Source organism: Bactrocera dorsalis, chromosome 1 (genome assembly GCF_023373825.1).
Source record: "Bactrocera dorsalis isolate Fly_Bdor chromosome 1, ASM2337382v1, whole genome shotgun sequence".
In the NCBI taxonomy this organism is placed as follows: Eukaryota; Metazoa; Arthropoda; class Insecta; order Diptera; family Tephritidae; genus Bactrocera; species Bactrocera dorsalis.
The window spans coordinates 69,078,645-69,095,086 of NC_064303.1; the positions used below are offsets into that span (position 1 = coordinate 69,078,645).

General features: G+C 33.1%; 4 protein-coding genes across 10 annotated transcripts in view; 2 read left to right on the forward strand and 2 right to left on the reverse strand.

The window, feature by feature from the left end:
• LOC115066023 (putative nuclease HARBI1) lies at positions 1 to 13,926 on the forward strand. Of its 6 annotated transcripts, none has more exons than XM_049445951.1 (5): positions 7,093 to 7,493; positions 8,140 to 12,606; positions 12,671 to 12,944; positions 12,995 to 13,281; positions 13,343 to 13,926. In XM_049445951.1, exons 3-5 carry the CDS (start codon positions 12,727 to 12,729, stop codon positions 13,924 to 13,926), a joined length of 1,089 nt encoding a protein of 362 aa, XP_049301908.1. In that variant the 5' UTR covers positions 7,093 to 7,493; positions 8,140 to 12,606; positions 12,671 to 12,726. The 6 variants fall into 6 exon arrangements, with proteins under 6 accessions (XP_049301911.1, XP_049301910.1, XP_049301913.1 ...); XM_049445952.1 differs by having other exon boundaries at positions 8,140 to 9,930; XM_049445954.1 differs by lacking the exons at positions 7,093 to 7,493; positions 8,140 to 12,606; positions 12,671 to 12,944 and adding exons at positions 1 to 1,706; positions 4,446 to 4,719.
• Positions 4,819 to 5,701, forward strand: LOC125775475 (putative nuclease HARBI1). The gene is made up of 2 exons (XM_049446127.1): positions 4,819 to 5,056; positions 5,118 to 5,701. Exons 1-2 carry the CDS (start codon positions 4,834 to 4,836, stop codon positions 5,699 to 5,701), a joined length of 807 nt encoding a protein of 268 aa, XP_049302084.1. The 5' UTR covers positions 4,819 to 4,833.
• Positions 5,671 to 6,900, reverse strand: LOC125775477 (myb/SANT-like DNA-binding domain-containing protein 3). The gene is made up of 3 exons (XM_049446132.1): positions 6,257 to 6,900; positions 6,100 to 6,186; positions 5,671 to 6,041 (listed from the first exon to the last, which is right to left on the reverse strand). The coding sequence occupies exons 1-3, from the start codon at positions 6,666 to 6,668 to the stop codon at positions 5,746 to 5,748; spliced, it is 795 nt and encodes a 264-aa protein (XP_049302089.1). The 5' UTR covers positions 6,669 to 6,900; the 3' UTR covers positions 5,671 to 5,745.
• Positions 13,896 to 16,442, reverse strand: part of LOC105223239 (myb/SANT-like DNA-binding domain-containing protein 3) — a 20,018-nt gene continuing 17,471 nt past the window's right edge. The window contains exons 2-4 of one of the 2 annotated variants that reach the window (XM_049446129.1): positions 14,482 to 14,929; positions 14,325 to 14,411; positions 13,896 to 14,266 (exon numbers count right to left, since the gene is read on the reverse strand). In XM_049446129.1, coding sequence (XP_049302086.1) covers positions 13,971 to 14,266; positions 14,325 to 14,411; positions 14,482 to 14,893 — 795 coding nt within the window. In that variant the 5' untranslated portion in view covers positions 14,894 to 14,929 and the 3' untranslated portion in view covers positions 13,896 to 13,970. Of the gene's footprint in view, positions 14,267 to 14,324; positions 14,412 to 14,481; positions 15,940 to 16,442 lie in introns of those variants that run through there. The other variant, XM_049446130.1, reaches the window with a different exon arrangement.

Here is a 16,442-nt window from a genome sequence, read left to right on the forward strand (position 1 = left end):
GCCGGTTGGGTTGAAAACGCACCCTCAATCCTTCAACGATGCGTAGACGATATCTTACGATAATATATTGGTAAATTTGCATATGTATACATATATAGACGATGTATTAATATTCTCTTCCTCACCCGAAGAATGTATTAAACACGTTTCAACTATACTAAATGCACTACATAAAGCCAATACGAAAATTTCAGAACAAGATTGAAACAATAAAAAATATCCCAGTTCTAAAAAACTCTTTAAGAACTATGGTCATTTTTAGAATTAGCTAGTTATTAAAGAAAATTTATTAAGAATTTTGCATCTATCACTAAACCTTTAACACTTCATTTAAGAGGAGATCAAAGAATGATAAGAAAAAATTAGAGCGCCAAAGTAGACATAAAATTAGACGAGGCGAGGTATGATGCACTGCAAAAAATATAAATAGTACTTCGGGAACAAATAGAATTTTTTCAACCAGATTCAAAAAGGTGGAAAAATTTAATTGAAGAATATGGAGCAAAACTTGTTTTTAACCAGGACACCAAAATATTGTAGCAGACGCTTGATCAAAACAACAAATAAATGCGACTACTGATTGTTCTCAACATTCGGCAGAAAGTTCACCTATAGAACATTTCAAACGGGTAAAACAATCATTGAATTCATTTAAAAATTAAATTGTACATATGTATGTATTTATGACCCAACAAACATAGGCGTATCAACGAAAACAATTTTTCCAAATAGAGTACGTCATACAATCCACTACAAAGACAAGAATGACTTAATAGAAAAATTAAAAGAAATTGCAAGACCAACTGTCACGAACGCTTTAGAAATAGACGAGGAAATATCATTTCATGTCAAAGATGACATTATTGCTAATTTTCCAACTTGCACTATTGTAATATCACCAAATCTATTGATAGATGTTATAAACATAGACGAACAATAGGAACTAGTAGTAAAGACACACAGACGTGCTCACCGCAATTATAAAAAAAACACACACAAGAAATTTTACTTAAAAATTTTTGCCCCAACATTAAGGTGTAGAACGGAAACAATGAAATGTGAAATTTATTTACAACACAAGTATGAAAGACTTCCAAACAATCAACCTATAAGAAAAACTCCAATTCCAACAAAAGTGGGGGAATACATACAAATAGATATATTTCACATGAATATACATATATAAATGAGCTCCACTGATAACTGCTCAAAATATTGTTAATTACGAAAACTGGAAAACAAACTAAATTGTAATGAGTACATAGAGTAAATATTATCTCAAGTGTACCCCAACGTCAAGCATCTTATGACTGATAATAAAAATGTGTTCGTAGGCAACCTAGCGGAGGCAGTGTATAACATACTTCAAATGACACATGCATAGACTTCAATACACCATTCAACAACGAACGGTCAAGTTGAACGGGTTCGCAGTACGCTAATCGAAATTTCGACAAGTTTAGCTAGCGAAAACAAAACAGTTCCTGGCGAAGAATTGTTTAAACGCGGTACGATAGTACAATAAAACTATCCATTCAACTACAGGATATAAACCGGAAGACGTATTTTCCAATCGGGCAAAGTATTTGGAAATAGAAGATGTTTACTCAAAAATCAAGGAAGAGTATTAAATTACACTGGCCCACAAAAAGAAAAAAAATTTGGTGCATAGATAGTGTCGACGGTTTTGGACTAAGTGTCAATTGGTAAAACTAAATTATTTTGATTTTTTTCCCCTACGTGTCGTTTCCGATATACGCCCACTTTTGAATATTGGCTGTAATCAGTACTTTAACTAGTTCTTTTTGCTAACTTATCGTAACATTTGTGCAAATATATTTATTCTAACATCATGTCTTCATCGCGAAGAAGTTGTCTTAAGGAGCCAAATGTGATTTGGTTCATCTGTGGTGAATTCACAGTTAAAATATATAGAAAACCTATAACTAATTTTCTAAGAAGTGCCTATTTTTCTTATTTCAACTCAAAAATTGTGGATGAATACAAGCCGTGGATACCTCAAATGGTTCATAAAATATATTGTGAATACTCGAGACAGTGGGTCAGCATCAAAGAAACCATGTGAGTCAGTTCTTCGTGCTCATTCAACAAAATTAAAATAAGGGTGTCAAAATATAGCACTCGTGTTAGACAAAATCAAACATAACGAACATCAAAGGAGTATTCCTGTTGATCTTAAAATGCTCAATTTCTTATTAGGACAGCAGAGTGGATACACCAAATACCCTTCAATAGTGGGAAAAAAGTGATTGTCCTATAAAATGTCATCAACCCACCTTTGGTTTCAAGAAATAAAATTACATTGCCCCCTTGCACATAAAACTAGGCCTAATGAAACAGTTTGTTAAGGCACTAGATAAAAATGGACAATGTTTTTCTTATAGACATATCAAGGAAAATTACTGGTCTAAGCATAGAATAGTTTAAACAGGAATTTTTGACAGTCCAAAGATAAGAACTTTAGTTCGATGAATAATTTGGAACAATAATTTGAACTTCGTTTGTCCATCAATGTGCACTACCTCCACAGTCATCACTTCATTCAATTTCCAGAGGATCTTGGATTTTATAGCGAGGAACAGGGTGAGCGGTTTCACCACGGCTTTAAAACCTTAGAGGAGAGGTGTCAAGGACGATGGGATCGGTATATGATGGCCTACCAGCAGCAGGGGTATGCAACGCGATTGTCCTAATAAATCTCATTCACGAAAGTCGCGAAAAAGAAAATTTTTGTATACATGATAATTTAATAAATGCTGTTTTCCTTTATAAATTTGTTTTTTTGTTAGATGCAAATATTAAGAAAAGTACACGTAGGAAGTCGAAATTTTTGGTATGTCTGTAATCAGAAAACAGTTCTAAGTTAATAAAATAATACAGTTTATTGGCAGCAAAACTAGTGTTGACCAGTGTTATGCCGTCAATATAAAATTCATTATCGTGTGATGAGTAATGTAAGATCTTTCAGAATTTTCATTATCTAGATAAATCTCGGTGTTAGATCGGACGCGGTTATTTTTTTTAAGCGCGCCCTAAGGCCGCCAACACAAAAAGAACTGAAGACGCTCAGGTATTGGTCCGACCAGGGTTTTTTTTGAAGCGTAGCTGAAGGCCAACAAAGTGAAAATGAATTCAACGTGACAGGACTGAAGACACCTAGGTGTTGAACCGACTAGCGTTATTTTTTTAAGCGCGGCCTAAGGTCGCCACTACAGAAAGGAGTTCTGTGCAAAAAACTAATAATGTGTTATTTAAACACGGATTTTAAAAAGTTAAATTTTTGACCTTTAATTGGAAATATCTCAAAAGCCATAAGTCAGCGCCAGCTATATAGTAAAATTAGTCAAATAATTGTGGCACAAATCCCTAATAAATTAAATACAAACACAGAATTGCGAGTGCATATTGCAAATACATAATGAATGGGGATATGTGATTTTATAAGTAGTTCATTACTTTTAGTAGTATGTTTTGGCTGTTAACGTTGTTTAGTTTGTCGTAATTTAGTAATTTTGGGTTAAACAGTCCAAGTCGCGAAAGCTGCATGCTCTTCTCCAAGTCTTCAATATATTCAATAAATTGCATGAGTTCGTAGACGAGTGTATCAGTACTGTTTCTGTTATTTTCTCTGTAGTCCATCATTAACGAATTTTATTACGTCGTTAAATTCATCCATTGTAATTGAGTTTTCAGCGACCGCGTTTAATTTCTCCTCAATCATTACTCAATCAGATTCGTCAAATGTTCCGAAAAGATATTTGAAAGCGGAACCTACAATGTTAAGAAAACCACGTTTTTATATTTATTCCCTATGCAAAGTTATTGCACATAATATTTTTATTAGTTTATTGTATGTCTGAATTGTTTTGTACTTTATTGCCAAAATATGTCGTTATTGCAGGGATTTCTGTTAAGTTGATTGTTAAACAATGGTGTTCGAACACTGATGGCACTTGAACTGGTTTGCTTTAAAAAAGAAGATAATCGTGATCGGTATATGGTGGATAATAGTAATATTCACGATAATTCGCCAGGAACTTGGAGAATTGGAACTTCGTTAATTGTTTTCGTTTTTTAATCTGTGTTTTGTAATAGTTAGATATTCTATTTCGGTTAGTTATTTTGTAATGTCGGCATTTCTTAGCACAATTGTGCAAACTAATTTCACACGTACGCTTATGCTCTATCGTTCAGTCGTTGTCGAGCCCTCAGTATATACAGTAATAAACCTTTGCTTTGTTTACATACATATACTCAACTCTAAGAAATCGTATGCCCGGTTTCACAGTCCATACTTAGGTTGTGCTTAAGATAAAACAGGAAAATTGTGATTCACAGTTCATACTTATATAATGCTTAAGTACTGAAAAGTGGAGACTTAAGCAGTGCTTAAATAACAGCTGTTTTTTGTTTTGAATTTTCAGATATTTGTGAAAAGAAGAATAATAAGATATAACAAATTATATTTTGTGAAAAAAATATGGAATCGGATTGGCATTGCGATTTTGATAGTGACCCAGAATACGATGACCTCTGGAATGTTATAATAATGCGACGAACAAAAGAAATCAGGTCCCGGCCAAAATTCTTCAAGCTATATGACGATAAAGATTTCCGCGACAGATTTTGGATTAGCAAAAAAACAGCCTGGAATGTGCTCGATTGTATTCGACTACAAATTGAACACAAAACCAAGTGGTACATCTAAATTGCCTTAAACGACTCAATTATGTATACATTTCTTTTAGGAATAATGCATTATCACCAGAACAAATGCTTTTGCTTACATAGAGGTTTTATGCTACGGAAAGTATGTTGAGGACAGTAGGAGATTTATTTGGAGTATCTAAAAGTACGGTATCAAGAGTTATAACAGTAGTGTCGCACCACATAGCCCAATTAAAAGACCATCACATTTATATGCCAAAAACGGAAATAGACCTGAAAAAGTCCCAGAGAGACTTTTTTAAATTAGCTAAATTTCCTCGAGTGATCGCAGCAATTGATTGCCCTCATGTAAAAATAATTTCTCCAGGTAAAGAAAGCCCAAAAAATACTTCACTCAAAAACTTTTTATATACTTTATATGTATACAGGTGGGGAAGATGCAGAGCTATTTCGTAATAGAAAAGGTATATTTTCCATCAACGTCCAGACGTTATGTGATAGTAATCTCCGCATCATAGACATCGTTGCACGGTGGCCTGGATCCACTCATGATGCTACTATTTTCCGTAACTCTCAGATTCCTTGTCGATTAGAATCTGGAGAATTTGGTTCTGGAATAGTAGTTGCAGACAGTGGTTATGAAAATAACCACTTCGTAATTATGCCACTAATGCATGTCAATACGAGTGCCGAAAATCTTTTTAAAGAGTCTCATATAAGAACCCGGAATTGTATCGAGCGCTCATATGGAGTCTGGAAGCGTAGGTTTCCGGTATTATCACTGGGCTTGCGCTTGCATCTAGCAAAAACCCAAAGCATTATTGTTGCAACAGCAGTATTACACAACATCTGCTGCAATAATCGCGATATAATGGCTCCGCCACTTTCAAATGAAATTGAAGATGTTGTAAACAATATGATTAATATACCCAATAATCGGAATGCTGAAAGTCATACAATAAATAATGTTACCAGAAAATGTTTAATAGATAATTACTTCAGTTTATTGTAGTTTAATAAATACGTTTATAATTTTACATATATGTATTTTTTATTTCACCCTTCCAGCTTCTTTTTCTTTCTTTCCAAATCAACTGCTAAAATTTTCATTTCCATATTATGTTTTTCTTTCATCAGCTTCATTCTTTGCTCGTGCTCCGCATACATTATTTTTATTTCCGCTTCATATTTTTCTTCCGTCCATTTTGCTTTCATATCTGCTAGCTTCGCCCAAGAATTTTTCGCAGATCTTTGGGGTTTTTCTTCAAATTTTAGTTTCGAATTTTTTGGTGTTTTTAACTGGCTGGGATCATATTTGTTCCAAAGCTGGCTTGATTCAACGTTGTCGGATTCTAAAATATATATTTAGTTGTAATGATTCTGGTATTTTTTTACTTAAACATTCTTTACCATTTATTCCTTCATAATTTTCCACTTCAGTGGATTTTTCGAAATCCACTATGCTTTCCAATGTCTCTTCCTCCAATATCACGGACTCTATTTTAGAGAATTGATAAAATCATTCACTTGAAATATCATGAAAATAAAATCAAGTGTATAAACTCACCATCAATATTTCCGGCAATCACATCATTGTCATACACACTCTGCATGCCACTAACTTGCTTCTCATGTAATACAGTCAAAAGTTTTTCACCAAACTGAGTTAACAATTTCTTTGGTGGCGGTCCTCCTCCAGTCAAATAAAGATACTTTTTTTCCTCTGCAACTCGCTTTTTTACCTCTCTTTTAAGATTGATATACTTTTTCTTCAAAATTTTGGCATTGCGATGGCAGCCAGATGGACACTGTGAATTGAAATCATGTTCGATACGCTTCCATGCGACATCTTTTTTAGCGTTTGTGCAAGTGTCCGTCCGCTTACATTCGATGATATTTTTATATTTCTCCACCAGTTCCAATAGCTGCTCCGCCTCGCTTGCGGTGAAATTTGGGGTCCTTTTCTGGGTTTCATCCATTTACGAAATAATTTTCCTTCCAAATTTATACGTTGTCTATAATAATTTAAATATTTCAATCATATGTTTGTGGATGATATTTGTAAAACATATGTTGCCCACAACGTTGCCATATATCATAATAAAATTTTATATAACTTAAGCATTGACTGTGAAACGCAAACGACTACTCAGTTCGCAACAATGCTTAGCTAAGATTTTATTTAGGCACAACTTAAGTATGGACTGTGAAACCGGGCATTAGGGTGTTAGCATTTGAGTTACATATAGATTTTAAATTTTGATGATCAACACTTTAAAATATATTAAATAATGCAAGTGTTAACGTTGTTTAAGTGATTAGATTGAATTACTTTGAATATCTGTTCAATTTTATTGGGATATTACTTGTTGTTTGATGTTAAATCAGTTTTTTTTTTGTGCAATTTTTAAACACGCTTCAAGTATTTCTAAATTTCAGTAGGATACAATCCTGGGTGGTAATTTGGCGTTTGACATACTACATATAAGTATGTGTACAAATTGACAATTCGTTAGCCGTTATAGGAAAACATCAATTGGAAATTGAGTTTAAACAGAAACATATGTATGTTGAAGATTTTAATAATACATATTATTGTTATTTATAAGTTTATATGGTTTATATTGTGTATAAGTGTTGTTGCTGAAATAAAGCAACATTAAGGTAAGGTGTATAAATATATTAGAAATATGTCGAAGTTTTTAATAAGTTTGTGTTTACAGAAGAATGCCGAAATCTTGTGTGTGCGGATGTGCGGCAGCTGAATCATTCTACAAATTCCCATCGGAACGAGAATTAGCAAGGTATGAATTTATTTTGGAATATGTGTTAGGTATTTTATTGATACTTGGGTGAATTTTTATATATGTATATGCGTATATATGTACATTCATCAAATATTTAAGGGGCGATACCAATGTTACCCATAGAAATTTAGGCGAATTTCGTAATTTTTTAAAGAAAGTACTCAATCGAATATTTCGAAGTTCTTTGGACATAATAAGGTATATTTTCGGCTATATTTTAAGTTTTTTTTTACAAAAATATTGAATAATAACGAAGTTATGTGCTGTCTTCGGAGGTTCCGAAAAAAGTGTAAACAATTGTCGTTTTTTTAATGGCAAATTGACAATTTTCAACCAATCAAAAAGGTCGTAGGTCATTGTATAGTAAAGAATATACTATACAATACTCAGTTTCAATTTGAAGTCGATTGGTCAATATCTCGTTGAGTTATGATGTCAGCAATTTTGAAAATGTCGTTTAAAATATCAAAAACAAAAAAAAAAAAAATGAAAAAGAACCCGATTTTTTGAAAGTGTCACACTGGTATAGTCCCTTAATGCATATTAGTTCTTATGCATACATAAAAGTGTGCATTATAAAAATTTAAAATCTCTTTTTTATTAATTCAAAACCATTTTTTTGCCACATGTGTATTATCTACAGGATTCCATCAAATTTTAAAACACGAATCCGATAGAGAAAATGCCGCTTTTGCAGTCAATGGAGCAAAGTATGAGTTTGTTAGGATGCCGGTTGGGTTGAAAACGCACCCTCAATCCTTCAACGATGCGTAGACGATATCTTACGATAATATATTGGTAAATTTGCATATGTATACATATATAGACGATGTATTAATATTCTCTTCCTCACCCGAAGAATGTATTAAACACGTTTCAACTATACTAAATGCACTACATAAAGCCAATACGAAAATTTCAGAACAAGATTGAAACAATAAAAAATATCCCAGTTCTAAAAAACTCTTTAAGAACTATGGTCATTTTTAGAATTAGCTAGTTATTAAAGAAAATTTATTAAGAATTTTGCATCTATCACTAAACCTTTAACACTTCATTTAAGAGGAGATCAAAGAATGATAAGAAAAAATTAGAGCGCCAAAGTAGACATAAAATTAGACGAGGCGAGGTATGATGCACTGCAAAAAATATAAATAGTACTTCGGGAACAAATAGAATTTTTTCAACCAGATTCAAAAAGGTGGAAAAATTTAATTGAAGAATATGGAGCAAAACTTGTTTTTAACCAGGACACCAAAATATTGTAGCAGACGCTTGATCAAAACAACAAATAAATGCGACTACTGATTGTTCTCAACATTCGGCAGAAAGTTCACCTATAGAACATTTCAAACGGGTAAAACAATCATTGAATTCATTTAAAAATTAAATTGTACATATGTATGTATTTATGACCCAACAAACATAGGCGTATCAACGAAAACAATTTTTCCAAATAGAGTACGTCATACAATCCACTACAAAGACAAGAATGACTTAATAGAAAAATTAAAAGAAATTGCAAGACCAACTGTCACGAACGCTTTAGAAATAGACGAGGAAATATCATTTCATGTCAAAGATGACATTATTGCTAATTTTCCAACTTGCACTATTGTAATATCACCAAATCTATTGATAGATGTTATAAACATAGACGAACAATAGGAACTAGTAGTAAAGACACACAGACGTGCTCACCGCAATTATAAAAAAAACACACACAAGAAATTTTACTTAAAAATTTTTGCCCCAACATTAAGGTGTAGAACGGAAACAATGAAATGTGAAATTTATTTACAACACAAGTATGAAAGACTTCCAAACAATCAACCTATAAGAAAAACTCCAATTCCAACAAAAGTGGGGGAATACATACAAATAGATATATTTCACATGAATATACATATATAAATGAGCTCCACTGATAACTGCTCAAAATATTGTTAATTACGAAAACTGGAAAACAAACTAAATTGTAATGAGTACATAGAGTAAATATTATCTCAAGTGTACCCCAACGTCAAGCATCTTATGACTGATAATAAAAATGTGTTCGTAGGCAACCTAGCGGAGGCAGTGTATAACATACTTCAAATGACACATGCATGGACTTCAATACACCATTCAACAACGAACGGTCAAGTTGAACGGGTTCGCAGTACGCTAATCGAAATTTCGACAAGCTTAGCTAGCGAAAACAAAACAGTTCCTGGCGAAGAATTGTTTAAACGCGGTACGATAGTACAATAAAACTATCCATTCAACTACTGGATATAAACCGGAAGACGTATTTTCCAATCGGGCAAAGTATTTGGAAATAGAAGATGTTTACTCAAAAATCAAGGAAGAGTATTAAATTACACTGGCCCACAAAAAGAAAAAAAATTTGGTGCATAGATAGTGTCGACGGTTTTGGACTAAGTGTCAATTGGTAAAACTAAATTATTTTGATTTTTTTCCCCTACGTGTCGTTTCCGATATACGCCCACTTTTGAATATTGGCTGTAATCAGTACTTTAACTAGTTCTTTTTGCTAACTTATCGTAACATTTGTGCAAATATATTTATTCTAACATCATGTCTTCATCGCGAAGAAGTTGTCTTAAGGAGCCAAATGTGATTTGGTTCATCTGTGGTGAATTCACAGTTAAAATATATAGAAAACCTATAACTAATTTTCTAAGAAGTGCCTATTTTTCTTATTTCAACTCAAAAATTGTGGATGAATACAAGCCGTGGATACCTCAAATGGTTCATAAAATATATTGTGAATACTCGAGACAGTGGGTCAGCATCAAAGAAACCGTGTGAGTCAGTTCTTCGTGCTCATTAAATAAAATTAAAAGAGGGGTATCAAAATATAGCACGCGTGTTAGACAAAGTCAAACATAACGAACACCAAAGGAGTAGTCGTGTTGATTTTAAAATGGTCAAATTCTTATTAGGACAGCAGAGTGGATACACCAAATACCCATCAACAGTGGGAAAAAAGTGATTGTCCTATAAAATGTCATCAACCCACCTTTGGTTTCAAGAAATAAAATTATATTGTCCCCCACGCACATAAAACTAGGCTTAATGAAACAATTTGTTAATACGATAGATGAAAATGGACAATGTTTTTCTTATAGACATATCAAGGAAAATTACTGGTCTAAGCATAGAATAGTTTAAACAGGAATTTTTGACAGTCCAAAGATAAGAACTTTAGTTCGATGAATAATTTGGAACAATAATTTGAACTTCGTTTGTCCATCAATGTGCACTACCTCCACAGTCATCACTTCATTCAATTTCCAGAGGATCTTGGATTTTATAGCGAGGAACAGGGTGAGCGGTTTCACCACGGCTTTAAAACCTTAGAGGAGAGGTGTCAAGGACGATGGGATCGGTATATGATGGCCTACCAGCAGCAGGGGTATGCAACGCGATTGTCCTAATAAATCTCATTCACGAAAGTCGCGAAAAAGAAAATTTTTGTATACATGATAATTTAATAAATGCTGTTTTCCTTTATAAATTTGTTTTTTTGTTAGATGCAAATATTAAGAAAAGTACACGTAGGAAGTCGAAATTTTTGGTATGTCTGTAATCAGAAAACAGTTCTAAGTTAATAAAATAATACAGTTTATTGGCAGCAAAACTAGTGTTGACCAGTGTTATGCCGTCAATATAAAATTCATTATCGTGTGATGAGTAATGTAAGATCTTTCAGAATTTTCATTATCTAGATAAATCTCGGTGTTAGATCGGACGCGGTTATTTTTTTTAAGCGCGCCCTAAGGCCGCCAACACAAAAAGAACTGAAGACGCTCAGGTATTGGTCCGACCAGGGTTTTTTTTGAAGCGTAGCTGAAGGCCAACAAAGTGAAAATGAATTCAACGTGACAGGACTGAAGACACCTAGGTGTTGAACCGACTAGCGTTATTTTTTTAAGCGCGGCCTAAGGTCGCCACTACAGAAAGGAGTTCTGTGCAAAAAACTAATAATGTGTTATTTAAACACGGATTTTAAAAAGTTAAATTTTTGACCTTTAATTGGAAATATCTCAAAAGCCATAAGTCAGCGCCAGCTATATAGTAAAATTAGTCAAATAATTGTGGCACAAATCCCTAATAAATTAAATACAAACACAGAATTGCGAGTGCATATTGCAAATACATAATGAATGGGGATATGTGATTTTATAAGTAGTTCATTACTTTTAGTAGTATGTTTTGGCTGTTAACGTTGTTTAGTTTGTCGTAATTTAGTAATTTTGGGTTAAACAGTCCAAGTCGCGAAAGCTGCATGCTCTTCTCCAAGTCTTCAATATATTCAATAAATTGCATGAGTTCGTAGACGAGTGTATCAGTACTGTTTCTGTTATTTTCTCTGTAGTCCATCATTAACGAATTTTATTACGTCGTTAAATTCATCCATTGTAATTGAGTTTTCAGCGACCGCGTTTAATTTCTCCTCAATCATTACTCAATCAGATTCGTCAAATGTTCCGAAAAGATATTTGAAAGCGGAACCTACAATGTTAAGAAAACCACGTTTTTATATTTATTCCCTATGCAAAGTTATTGCACATAATATTTTTATTAGTTTATTGTATGTCTGAATTGTTTTGTACTTTATTGCCAAAATATGTCGTTATTGCAGGGATTTCTGTTAAGTTGATTGTTAAACAATGGTGTTCGAACACTGATGGCACTTGAACTGGTTTGCTTTAAAAAAGAAGATAATCGTGATCGGTATATGGTGGATAATAGTAATATTCACGATAATTCGCCAGGAACTTGGAGAATTGGAACTTCGTTAATTGTTTTCGTTTTTTAATCTGTGTTTTGTAATAGTTAGATATTCTATTTCGGTTAGTTATTTTGTAATGTCGGCATTTCTTAGCACAATTGTGCAAACTAATTTCACACGTACGCTTATGCTCTATCGTTCAGTCGTTGTCGAGCCCTCAGTATATACAGTAATAAACCTTTGCTTTGTTTACATACATATACTCAACTCTAAGAAATCTTATGCCCGGTTTCACAGTCCATACTTAGGTTGTGCTTAAGATAAAACAGGAAAATTGTGATTCACAGTTCATACTTATATAATGCTTAAGTACTGAAAAGTGGAGACTTAAGCAGTGCTTAAATAACAGCTGTTTTTTGTTTTGAATTTTCAGATATTTGTGAAAAGAAGAATAATAAGATATAACAAATTATATTTTGTGAAAAAAATATGGAATCGGATTGGCATTGCGATTTTGATAGTGACCCAGAATACGATGACCTCTGGAATGTTATAATAATGCGACGAACAAAAGAAATCAGGTCCCGGCCAAAATTCTTCAAGCTATATGACGATAAAGATTTCCGCGACAGATTTTGGATTAGCAAAAAAACAGCCTGGAATGTGCTCGATTGTATTCGACTACAAATTGAACACAAAACCAAGTGGTACATCTAAATTGCCTTAAACGACTCAATTATGTATACATTTCTTTTAGGAATCATGCATTATCACCAGAACAAATGCTTTTGCTTACATTGAGGTTTTATGCTACGGGAAGTATGTTGAGGACAGTAGGAGATTTATTAGGAGTATCTCAAAGTACGGTATCAAGAGTTATAACAGTAGTGTCGCACCACATAGCCCAATTAAAAGACCATCACATTTATATGCCAAAAACGGAAATAGACCTGAAAAAGTCCCAGAGAGACTTTTTTAAATTAGCTAAATTTCCTCGAGTGATCGCAGCAATTGATTGCCCTCATGTAAAAATAATTTCTCCAGGTAAAGAAAGCCCAAAAAATACTTCACTCAAAAACTTTTTATATACTTTATATGTATACAGGTGGGGAAGATGCAGAGCTATTTCGTAATAGAAAAGGTATATTTTCCATCAACGTCCAGACGTTATGTGATAGTAATCTCCGCATCATAGACATCGTTGCACGGTGGCCTGGATCCACTCATGATGCTACTATTTTCCGTAACTCTCAGATTCTTTGTCGATTAGAATCTGGAGAATTTGGTTCTGGAATAGTAGTTGCAGACAGTGGTTATGAAAATAACCACTTCGTAATTATGCCACTAATGCATGTCAATACGAGTGCCGAAAATCTTTTTAAAGAGTCTCATATAAGAACCCGGAATTGTATCGAGCGCTCATATGGAGTCTGGAAGCGTAGGTTTCCGGTATTATCACTGGGCTTGCGCTTGCATCTAGCAAAAACCCAAAGCATTATTGTTGCAACAGCAGTATTACACAACATCTGCTGCAATAATCGCGATATAATGGCTCCGCCACTTTCAAATGAAATTGAAGATGTTGTAAACAATATGATTAATATACCCAATAATCGGAATGCTGAAAGTCATACAATAAATAATGTTACCAGAAAATGTTTAATAGATAATTACTTCAGTTTATTGTAGTTTAATAAATACGTTTATAATTTTACATATATGTATTTTTTATTTCACCCTTCCAGCTTCTTTTTCTTTCTTTCCAAATCAACTGCTAAAATTTTCATTTCCATATTATGTTTTTCTTTCATCAGCTTCATTCTTTGCTCGTGCTCCGCATACATTATTTTTATTTCCGCTTCATATTTTTCTTCCGTCCATTTTGCTTTCATATCTGCTAGCTTCGCCCAAGAATTTTTCGCAGATCTTTGGGGTTTTTCTTCAAATTTTAGTTTCGAATTTTTTGGTGTTTTTAACTGGCTGGGATCATATTTGTTCCAAAGCTGGCTTGATTCAACGTTGTCGGATTCTAAAATATATATTTAGTTGTAACGATTCTGGTATTTTTTTACTTAAACATTCTTTACCATTTATTCCTTCATAATTTTCCACTTCAGTGGATTTTTCGAAATCCACTATGCTTTCCAATGTCTCTTCCTCCAATATCACGGACTCTATTTTAGAGAATTGATAAAATCATTCACTTGAAATATCATGAAAATAAAATCAAGTGTATAAACTCACCATCAATATTTCCGGCAATCACATCATTGTCATACACACTCTGCATGCCACTAACTTGCTTCTCATGTAATACAGTCAAAAGTTTTTCACCAAACTGAGTTAACAATTTCTTTGGTGGCGGTCCTCCTCCAGTCAAATAAAGATACTTTTTTTCCTCTGCAACTCGCTTTTTTACCTCTCTTTTAAGATTGATATACTTTTTCTTCAAAATTTTGGCATTGCGATGGCAGCCAGATGGACACTGTGAATTGAAATCATGTTCGATACGCTTCCATGCGACATCTTTTTTAGCGTTTGTGCAAGTGTCCGTCCGCTTACATTCGATGATATTTTTATATTTCTCCACCAGTTCCAATAGCTGCTCCGCCTCGCTTGCGGTGAAATTCGGGGTCCTTTTCTGGGTTTCATCCATTTACGAAATAATTTTCCTTCCAAATTTATACGTTGTCTATAATAATTTAAATATTTCAATCATATGTTTGTGGATGATATTTGTAAAACATATGTTGCCCACAACGTTGCCATATATCATAATAAAATTTTATATAACTTAAGCATTGACTGTGAAACGCAAACGACTACTCAGTTCGCAACAATGCTTAGCTAAGATTTTATTTAGGCACAACTTAAGTATGGACTGTGAAACCGGGCATTAGGGTGTTAGCATTTGAGTTACATATAGATTTTAAATTTTGATGATCAACACTTTAAAATATATTAAATAATGCAAGTGTTAACGTTGTTTAAGTGATTAGATTGAATTACTTTGAATATCTGTTCAATTTTATTGGGATATTACTTGTTGTTTGATGTTAAATCAGTTTTTTTTTGTGCAATTTTTAAACACGCTTCAAGTATTTCTAAATTTCAGTAGGATACAATCCTGGGTGGTAATTTGGCGTTTGACATACTACATATAAGTATGTGTACAAATTGACAATTCGTTAGCCGTTATAGGAAAACATCAATTGGAAATTGAGTTTAAACAGAAACATATGTATGTTGAAGATTTTAATAATACATATTATTGTTATTTATAAGTTTATATGGTTTATATTGTGTATAAGTGTTGTTGCTGAAATAAAGCAACATTAAGGTAAGGTGTATAAATATATTAGAAATATGTCGAAGTTTTTAATAAGTTTGTGTTTACAGAAGAATGCCGAAATCTTGTGTGTGCGGATGTGCGGCAGCTGAATCATTCTACAAATTCCCATCGGAACGAGAATTAGCAAGGTATGAATTTATTTTGGAATATGTGTTAGGTATTTTATTGATACTTGGGTGAATTTTTATATATGTATATGCGTATATATGTACATTCATCAAATATTTAAGGGGCGATACCAATGTTACCCATAGAAATTTAGGCGAATTTCGTAATTTTTTAAAGAAAGTACTCAATCGAATATTTCGAAGTTCTTTGGACATAATAAGGTATATTTTCGGCTATATTTTAAGTTTTTTTTTACAAAAATATTGAATAATAACGAAGTTATGTGCTGTCTTCGGAGGTTCCGAAAAAAGTGTAAACAATTGTCGTTTTTTTAATGGCAAATTGACAATTTTCAACCAATCAAAAAGGTCGTAGGTCATTGTATAGTAAAGAATATACTATACAATACTCAGTTTCAATTTGAAGTCGATTGGTCAATATCTCGTTGAGTTATGATGTCAGCAATTTTGAAAATGTCGTTTAAACTATCAAAAAAAATGAAAAAAAAAACGATTTTTTGAAAGTGTCACACTGGTGTACCCCCTTAATGCATATTAGTTCATAAAAGTGTGCATTATAAAAATTTGAAATCTCTTTTTTATTAATTCAAAAAACATTTTTTTTGCCACATGTGTATTATCTACAGGCAGCCTTTCCACCAATACAAACTACCCAAGTGAAGTGGTTATGTTTTTTTTCGGGATGGCCTATGGAATACAGTTTTAGTTAAGAACTTTTTTTAAGT

Excerpts from the sequence above, each read along its gene's own strand:
- LOC115066023 (XM_049445954.1), top strand. The coding sequence starts at position 4,502 with ATGGAATCGGATTGGCATTGCGATTTTGATAGTGACCCAGAATACGAT. Across the intron at positions 4,720-12,994 it reads ATTGAACACAAAACCAAGTG|GAATCATGCATTATCACCAG; the intron begins GTACATCTAAAT and ends CATTTCTTTTAG. Across the intron at positions 13,282-13,342 it reads TGTAAAAATAATTTCTCCAG|GTGGGGAAGATGCAGAGCTA; the intron begins GTAAAGAAAGCC and ends ATATGTATACAG.
- LOC125775475 (XM_049446127.1), top strand. The coding sequence starts at position 4,834 with ATGTTGAGGACAGTAGGAGATTTATTTGGAGTATCTAAAAGTACGGTA. Across the intron at positions 5,057-5,117 it reads TGTAAAAATAATTTCTCCAG|GTGGGGAAGATGCAGAGCTA; the intron begins GTAAAGAAAGCC and ends ATATGTATACAG.
- LOC125775477 (XM_049446132.1), bottom strand. The coding sequence starts at position 6,668 with ATGGATGAAACCCAGAAAAGGACCCCAAATTTCACCGCAAGCGAGGCG. Across the intron at positions 6,187-6,256 it reads GATTGCCGGAAATATTGATG|AGTCCGTGATATTGGAGGAA; the intron begins GTGAGTTTATAC and ends TCTCTAAAATAG. Across the intron at positions 6,042-6,099 it reads AAATTATGAAGGAATAAATG|AATCCGACAACGTTGAATCA; the intron begins GTAAAGAATGTT and ends TATATATTTTAG.